Source organism: Emiliania huxleyi (assembly GCF_000372725.1).
Source record: "Emiliania huxleyi CCMP1516 unplaced genomic scaffold EMIHUscaffold_22, whole genome shotgun sequence".
Lineage (NCBI taxonomy): Eukaryota > Haptophyta > Isochrysidales > Noelaerhabdaceae > Emiliania > Emiliania huxleyi.
In genome coordinates this window covers 901,417-909,577 of record NW_005200417.1, presented here as the reverse complement: position 1 = coordinate 909,577, position 8,161 = coordinate 901,417, and the positions used below count along the sequence as shown (strand labels likewise).

General features: G+C 65.8%; 3 protein-coding genes across 3 annotated transcripts; 1 reads left to right on the top strand and 2 right to left on the bottom strand.

The window, feature by feature from the left end:
* The first annotated feature begins 1,743 nt into the window (after positions 1 to 1,743).
* EMIHUDRAFT_434921 (hypothetical protein) lies at positions 1,744 to 2,471 on the top strand. Its single transcript, XM_005780245.1, has 3 exons — positions 1,744 to 1,795; positions 1,873 to 2,101; positions 2,200 to 2,471. The coding sequence occupies exons 2-3, from the start codon at positions 2,081 to 2,083 to the stop codon at positions 2,416 to 2,418; spliced, it is 240 nt and encodes a 79-aa protein (XP_005780302.1). The 5' UTR covers positions 1,744 to 1,795; positions 1,873 to 2,080; the 3' UTR covers positions 2,419 to 2,471.
* Positions 2,472 to 4,358: 1,887 nt separating this feature from the next.
* On the bottom strand, positions 4,359 to 4,865 carry EMIHUDRAFT_204885 (hypothetical protein; the record flags this gene model as incomplete). The annotated part of the gene is made up of 2 exons (XM_005780244.1): positions 4,359 to 4,563; positions 4,726 to 4,865. The coding sequence occupies 2 exons, from the start codon at positions 4,863 to 4,865 to the stop codon at positions 4,359 to 4,361; spliced, it is 345 nt and encodes a 114-aa protein (XP_005780301.1).
* Positions 4,866 to 6,417: 1,552 nt separating this feature from the next.
* EMIHUDRAFT_204884 (hypothetical protein) lies at positions 6,418 to 6,861 on the bottom strand (the record flags this gene model as incomplete). Its single annotated transcript, XM_005780243.1, has 1 exon — positions 6,418 to 6,861. One exon carries the CDS (start codon positions 6,859 to 6,861, stop codon positions 6,418 to 6,420), a length of 444 nt encoding a protein of 147 aa, XP_005780300.1.
* Positions 6,862 to 8,161: the final 1,300 nt, after the last annotated feature.

Sequence of the window (8,161 nt, the reverse complement as noted above, 5' to 3'; positions counted from 1 at the left end):
CCCCCCCCCCCCCCCGGCACCCATGCCTCCACCAGCTAGCTTCATGACTCAGCTTCTCCCGGTCCATTGTGAAGCGGTCACCCGCCACCCGCCCCCGCACCCATGCGCACCCATGCCTCCCCCAAAGGACGGAGTCTCCCTCTCCCAACCAGGCGGCCTGCTCCCGCACCTCCGTGGCGCACGGCGCCCTCTTCGTCTGACTGCCGTACCCTACCAGCCCCGGTACCCGAACCCCAACGGACGAGAACAGGCGCCCTCTTCGACTCGATGTCGTCGAGCTGGTCCGTCGCGCTGCAGCTGGTCCTCGCCGCGCTCGGCCGCAGGTGATCTCGGGTGATCTCGGGTAGTCTCGGGCAATATCGGGTAATCTCGGATAATCTCGGGTAATCTCGGGCAATCTCGGGTAGTCTCGGGCAATCTCGGGTAATCTCGGGTGATCTCGCCGCGCCCGGCCGCAGAGCGCCCGTCCCCGCGCGAGACGGCCTTGGCGTGGTGCTGGGAGGGGTGGGCGTGGTGCTTTGTATCCTCGACGACACGGTGCGCCGCCCAAGGACCGTGGCTGAGTCGCTAGCCGCTCCCTTTCATTGCCTAGTACAATGTGTATTGACTACGTGGGCAGCGCGGAGATCGTGACCTCGGTGAGGAGGAGCTGGCTGTCGTGTGTCTACGGTGCGTGTGCTACGTAGGTGTACAACCCGGAGATCGTGCGGCGCATCATGGGCACGGACGGCGAGGACCGGCCCGCGGTGCCGCTCAAGGCGGACCTGCTGGCGGTCTTCACAGGGCTCGGCACCTGCCTCTACTTTCACTACGCCGGCCGGCTGCGCAACGAGATGGACCCGGCCGTCTTTTACGCGGCGGTGCAGCTCCTCCTCATCGGCCCCGTCCTTGTGAACAGCGTCCCTTCACGCCTCTTGCTGTGAACAGGTGCAGCTCCTCCTCATCGGCCCCTTCCTGCTCGCCGCCCGCGTGCTCGACTCCGCGCCGCCGGAGCTGACGCTCGACCCGCTGCGCGGCGTCTTTGGGTGGGTCAAGGTTCTTATTTGTATCACTACCAAGTCGTTAACTCTCTTAGTTAGTTAGTTATTTACACGGCGTCTTTGGGTGGGTCAAGGTGGACACGACGCCGTCGACCGAGTCGAAGCCGGTGCCGCGGCTCCCACCCCCATATCTCCCCACATCTCCCCACATCTCTCCCAAAATCTCCCGAAATCTCCCCATATCTTCCCATATCTCTCCCCACCTCCCAAACTCTCCCAAACTCTCCCCCTGCCCCCCGCCGACTCGGCGTGGGCCCAGCAGTGCGCTCCTCACCAAGGCACGCTCCCACGAAGGTGCCTGGACTCCTCCGCATGCAGCTGGCGATGGCCGTGCTCGCCGACTACTCTGGCTCCGTCGCCTTCGTGGCGCTGCTCAAGCACGCTTCCGAGATGGCCCGAGATCACCCGAGATGACCCGAGATGACCCGAGATTAGGCGCTGCTCAAGTATGTGTCCGCCCTCGTGATAGGATTACCTGAGATGACCCGAGATTAGGTACGTGTCTGCCCTCGTGCTGATGGCGACGGTACTGCTCATCCCGATCGTCGCCGAGGCGCGGGAGAGGGGGAGAGAGGGGGAGAGGTGGGGGGGGATGGGGTGAGAGGGGGAGAGAGGGGGGGAGAGGGGAGAGAAGGGGAGAGAGGGGGAGAGAGGAGGAGAGATGGGGGGAGGGAGGAGGAGCGCATTGTTTCACTAGGCCGAGGCGTTCGCCTTTGGAGTCGAGACCCTCCCGACGCCACTCACCCTCCTCGGCGGTGCGCTCATCGTCGCCCGCTCCGAGAGTACCCCAGATTGCCCGAGGTTACGCGAGATCTGAGATTGCCGAGCTCAGGTGCGCTCATCATCGCCGGCTCCGGCCTCATCGTCGCCGAGGAGCAGATCCCCGCCCGAGATGAGCCGAGACTAGCCGAGATTGACCGAGATTGGCCGAGATTGGCCGAGATTGGCCGAGATTGACCGAGATCGACTCCGCGAGAGGAGCGGATTCGGCACGTCCCGTCATCTCTCTCCTTCTCCTGCACTAGGCGCGGACACGCGAGATGACGGTCGACCTCGGGCCGGCGCCCGCACTAGATAGCCGCGATCACACCCAGCGCAAAGGTGCCCTATCCCTGTCCTGCAGCTGCCTGGTTCCGTCATCCGACGCAGATGGGTCTAGGCGCCTCACGTGCCGGTCAGCCCGATCGAGCCCGCGCCCGCGACGCCGCAGCCCACGCAACCCAGCTCGACGCTCGCGTCCGGAGGCAGGGGCGGCAAGATGGGCTGGCCGAAGCCCGCGCCGAAGCCGCCCCGTGCGCCGCTGCCGGCCATTCCCAGCGAGTCGCTGCTGCCGCAGTATGCAAAGTCGCCACAGCCGCCGCGCGCCGCTAGAACGTAGAAAGCGCGGACGCGTCGTCGCCGTGTTTAAATAGATAGCAGGTAAAGAAAAAACAGGTCGACGGCTCGTGCTAGTCCCCGATTCGACATTCGTGAGCTGAGGACGACCCCGGAGCTAAAGTTAGTACCAGGTATGGCTTTAGTCGCCGACCTCGACCGTACCCCCAAAGACATGCAGCTACACGTGTAGGCGCGAGCCTTACTTACTCGAGATAAGCGCCCAGACACGAAGACACGTCTCGGGGCTACCTCGTACCTGGACGCAGACGCGCATCCTCATGCGTGGGCGCTCTACCTCGACACCGGGCCTCGACACCTCGACACCAGGGCTCAGGCGACAGGGACACTCAGCTCAAGCCCGCGGCGCGCCTGGCCCACTTCAAGGGCGGCCAGGGGGTGGTGACGGTGACCCACGGGCTGCCTGCACGGCGTTCACTCGAACGCCATGCACATGGCGCGGAGCAGCATCGGGTTGGTGTCGAACCCGAGCGGGTCCTCCTCACAATCCCGGCGCCCACCCTCCGCGTCGTCCTGCTCATCGTGCGCGTCGAGCACCCTGCCGAGGCACAGGATCGTCCCCTTGGGAACGCCTGCCCCTCGCGCGCGCGGGAACTCTCCCTGCACCGCCGTCACGAACTTCTCGCGCGCCCACTTGCCGCCACGGCGGCAGTGCTGGGGCGCGCGCTCGCGCAGCTCCTCGTAGAGCTCCTCGGCCCTCGCCACCTCCGCCGCCCAGCCCTCCGCCGACGCCTGTGCCGACTTCTTCTCCCTGAGCGTCTTGAACACCGGCGGCGCCGCCGGCGATGGCGCCAGCACCGCCGGCTGCCTCGCCCGCCGCCTCTGCAGCGCGCCGCCCCTTCCTCGCCTTCTCCTTGAGCCGCTTCCTAGCGCTCTTGGTCAACGCGGCGCCGCCGCACCGGCGATGGATGTCGAGGATGGCGAAGATGAAGCCGTTGTCGCGTTGCAAGCGGGGCGGAGAGAGTCGACAGAAGAAGTGACGCTGTCCGTTGTCCCAGCGCAGCCTGGCGCAGGCGCCAGGCCGCACAGGGGCGCGGCCAATGCCATAACTGCCATAGGCAATGCCGCAGCCTCCCCGACGCAAATTTGCCCTGTGCAGGTGAGCGGACCGCTGCAGCCATGGAGCCGCGGGTCGGGTGAGGGAATGACCTTTTGGCGCGGCGCTGCTATGTGCCTGCGCGCTCATGGCGCGTTCAGGGGTGCGCCTGAGGCGTCTAGACTGCGGGGCGCCGCGATAGCGCGGCGCCGACGATTGTGTCGCTCACTGTCACACCAACGAGCGAGCCGGTCACAGTGTGTGCAGTGCGTCTCGTGGGCCGCCGCCTGTGACAATGAGCGATAATGAGTAATCATTGGCGATAATTAGTGATAACGAGTGATAACGAGCGATAACGAGCTTTGTAACTTTGTAACTCGCCCGCTCTTTTGCCCGCTCTTTCGTTCGCCGGTCACTTCCAGGCCTTCCTTACTAAGGTAAGGTAAGGTAGATTTCTCCACACACACAAAGTGGTGGGGCAAGGGGGGGCGACCCTCGCATCTCCACGCCCGGACACGGGCAGGAGCCCCACGGCATTCAAAGTGCAAGCACTGGCCCGGTGCACGTGGGTGAGCAGCCTGCCCCTCCCTCCCGACAAACCAACTCCCGCACACACACAATCGCACTCTGGCCATCGAATGACTCCGAATGACTCACTGTGTGTGCTAAGACAGAATCTCCGCAGACATCCAAAACGGGCCGTGCCGCGTTTGTGGTGTCTTCTCAAGCACTAGCATCCGGACGCCGCACTCGAGCGGGCGGGTCACATCTATGTGGGCCCAGTGTGCGCACTAGGCGCATATGCTAGTGCTACCCTGCCCTATGGGAGGCAGAGGGGTGGGGGGAGGGGGGGGCAGAGGTAAGGTGGGGTGAGACTGGGGAGGGCCTCAAAGGTCCTCCATGGGGGTGGGGTCCGGCCCGAACAGGTCGAAGCCGGTCCCGCCATCGCCGCCGGCGCCGTCGCCCTCGTCCGCCTCGGAGGCGGAGGTCGTCGAGCGGGGCGTCTCGCCCGTCGCGAACCTGCCGCCGAACACGGCGTCGGCCGGCGCCGAGGCGCCGGCAGCCGTGATCAGGTCGGCGACCTTTCGGTCCCTGCAGGCCGCATCAATTTTGCCGCCCCGGGACGGCTCGTAAAGTAGGTGCGGGGAGAGTAGGCGTCTTTCGCAGGATAAAAAGCATTTTCCCCCCATCCAATGGCAACGGCGCACAACCGCTCAGGGTACCCCGTGCACGTGGGTCGCCGCCCCCCTCCACCGCCGGTACACCTCCTCGTACATCGTCCACAGCAGCGCCGTCTGCAGCGACCGCTTGACCAGCCGCGGGCCGATGCCCGCCAGCAGCGCCCTGAGCTGCATGCCCTGCGTGCCGGCGCCGCCACCCGGCAGGTCGAGCATCGCGCGCCTACGCTTGGGACACCGCAACTCCCTCCCTCCCCCTCCCTTGGAAGCCCGGACAGAGGCGCTGAATACGCCACCATCAGAGGGGGGGGGGGAGATGCGGCACCGTGCAGTGTCGTCAGAGCGCCGCGTGAGTACGAGGGAGGCGGAGTAAGTGATGCACGGCGAATCGCAGTGGGCACAAGCGTAGTGCGGCCGGCAGACGTGTCTTCTCGAGCGCTGGTTGGGACACAATGACCACGTATCCCGCTTCTAGGCTGCCGCGCGTGCGCAGCACGTCGAAGGGCTGAGTAGCCTAGAGGCGGAATATCTCCCCTCATCTCACCGTATCCCCCCCCCCCCCTCTGGCAGCGCGTCGAGGGGCTGGGTAGAGCCAGCGTGGCGAGGGCCGAGGCGACGCCGCCCGCCGCAAAGTTGGTCGCCGGCGAGGAGGGCGAGGAGGCGGGCCTTCGCCGCGCGATTTCGGCCTAGTGTCGCCGTGTGAGTGTCGCCGTGTGAGTGAGCGGTAGCCCGACATCCTTGATCGAGAGAGGCGGGGGAGGCAGAGCTCTCCCGAGATTGGCCGAGATTGATCATCATTTGATGCAGCATCGACTGACAGGCGGGGCGTGGCGGCCCTAACCCTATCCCTATCCCTAACCCTATCCCTAACCCTATCCCTAACCCTACCCCTAACCCTAGCCCTAACCCTACCTTGGCCGATTCACTCGGGTGTACCTCGGCTAGATCTCGGCTGTATCTCGGCCATATCTCCGCCGGCCTGCAGGCGCGAGTAGCACGCGTAGTGCACAGCGGAGAAGGGTGCGTTCGCACCGAGGGCCGGAAGCACGCCTCGCAAGAAGGGGGGAGGGGTGGTGAACTCGTAAGTACTGCTCACCTGTCAGTGAGCCACTGACCAGCTCTGCCTCGCAAGAGCAGACGGGACTGCATGCTGGGGGTCGTGCAGGGAGTGGTGAGCCGGTAGTAGTGCGGGGCAGGGGGAGGGGGAGGCGTACCGATTCGGGCGGCACGACTCGCCACACGACAATACGACAGTGATAAATAATACAGCCACATAGTAATGAGACAATGGGAAATAACATAGTCACTACTGCTCGGGGTGGCACGCCCCGCCGCATAAACCACATGATCTAACGATACTCGGGCGGCACGCCTCGCCACAGCGCCCTCACCCCCTCGCGCCTTGAGATCGAGGCGAGCGCCTCCGGGACGGAGGCGTACGAGAAGCGAGAGGCCGCGGCGCCGCTCGCCTGCAGGACAGCTCCACGACACTTCCGAGACGCCTCCGAGACGCCTCCGAGACGCCTCCGAGGCGCTTCTGAGGCGCTTCTGAGACACTTCGGAGACACTTTCGGAGACACTTCCGAGACAGATCTGTGAGCCGTCCGATGGGAACGCGCGAGTCTAGCAGGGGTGTCGGGAGTCTCTGAAGTATCCGACCTGCGTCTCGGACGTGTCTCGGACGTGTCTCGGAAGTGTCTCGGAAGTGTCTCGGAAGTGTTTCGGAATCGTCTCGGAAGTGCCTTGGGAGCGTCTTGGGAGTGGAAGGTTATCTGTCTCGAAAGCGCCGCCTCGCCTCCATCCGCGTCTTGACGGTCGTGAGCGGGCACATGGCGAACACCGCCACGGCGCGCGCCGTCCCACCCATCGCCGCATCACCGACCCACTGAGGCCGCTGTCCGCTCCCGCCAGCCGCGGCACCGCGCAGCAGCTGCAGCGAGAAGAAGTGGAGACCGGCCCCGCCGCCGACTCGGAGCACGGTCGCCGTGGAGCCTCGCCAGAGGCTGCTCACGCCGTGGCCTTCGGCGGCGATGGCGCGGAGCGTCGCGCCGACCGGCCTGGCAGTGCCCGTGGTCGCGTCCGCCTGCAGCCGCGTCCGCAGCGTGTCGAACGGCTGGAGCACCGCCGAGACGGAGGCGCCAGCCACGGATCCGGCGGCGGCGGAGCGAGCAGCGTCGGCGATGCGCGAGTGGGAGGGTGGAGCTGCAGCCATGCCTTTGTGCAAAAGAATTCATGGTCGAAGTTTCTCCGGCCGTGGTGGGACGAGAGTGGGACGGCCGCGAGGTGGCACGAAGGTTGAAGCGAGAATCGGAGAGAGACTGCGAAGAGAGATAGGAAGAGGCAGACTCCCTAGGGTAGGCGACGGCTAGCGCATCACACTCCTCTCCTTAAAATCCCTGTGTGGTGGCGGCGTGCCGTTCTCCCATCCCTCCCTTGGGTTGTCTGTTTTCTTTCTTTCTTTCTTTCTGGTGGGACGCGCGTGGGGGCGGTGGGTAGGGTGCCCACAGGACCCAAAAAAGAAAAGAAAAAAGAAATGGGCCACCGCCGATCGCAGCACTTCGTGTTGGCCAGTCGAGATATTGAGAGTGTGACTAGGAGGGTGGGACGCTGGGGATTCTCAAAGGTATACCCTTGGAATGGCCGGATCCAGCCTTAAAAGTACGAGATCGCGCGCGCTTCGCGCACAGCACCGCCTGTTCTCCGCGGCTGAGTGACGACGCGTGCCGTGTGCCAGCAGAGTTGGGCGCGCGCGGCGCGACGGCGCCCGCAAGGGAAGGCGCGGGTGCAGCGGCCGCCGGCGGTCGTACCGCTTGCCGGCCAGCGCAGCAGCGGCCAGCGCAGCGGCCGCCGGCGCAGCAGCCAGAGCAGCCGGTGCGCGCCTTGCGAGGCGAGTACTGCCGCCCGGCAGCCTTGAGGCGGCCGGGCGGCAGTACTCGTTCGAACTTTGCGAGCCGTGCGCGCGCCGAGGCGCGCGCGGCGCGCGCCCGCCCGGCTGCCAGTAGGAGGCGGCGCAATATGGCCTATAGTACAGCCCTTGAGGAGGAGGGAGAGGCTGGCTGGCAGTGCTGTATGCATAGCGGGTCAGCAAGCCCTAAAACGGCGGGAGGGGTAGGGCTTATCGGAAGAGCTAGAGGGCTCAGCCACCCCTCCACCCCCTCCACCCTGCACCCCTCCACCCTCCCGGAGCGAGAGAGGTCCGTCCTCGAGCCCTCCCACTTCCACCCCTCCGACCGGAGGGCTCGCCAGCCCACAGGGCTGGAGGGGTCCCCGTCGGATCGGCGTCGGGAGGGCTCCACAGGGCTAACCCCCTCCCCGGACGCCGGGTGGGCTCGGAGGGACGGTCGGACAAGGGAGGATCTTCGTGGCGGTAGGGCTCGAGAGGGGTCGGAAGGGCCCTCCGGGAGGGGTCGCAAAAAATAAAAAAAACGATGTCGCGGCTTATGTTCTTCTGCCCCCCAAGAGGGCTCGGAGGGCTCGGAGGGCTCGGAGGGCTCGGAGGGCTGGAAGGCTCC

Bases quoted from the DNA above. Each gene is read 5' to 3' on its own strand.
- EMIHUDRAFT_434921 (XM_005780245.1), top strand. From the start codon at position 2,081: ATGACGGTCGACCTCGGGCCG. The intron at 2,102-2,199 runs GCGCCCGCACTA...AGATGGGTCTAG, and splicing joins TGACGGTCGACCTCGGGCCG to GCGCCTCACGTGCCGGTCAG.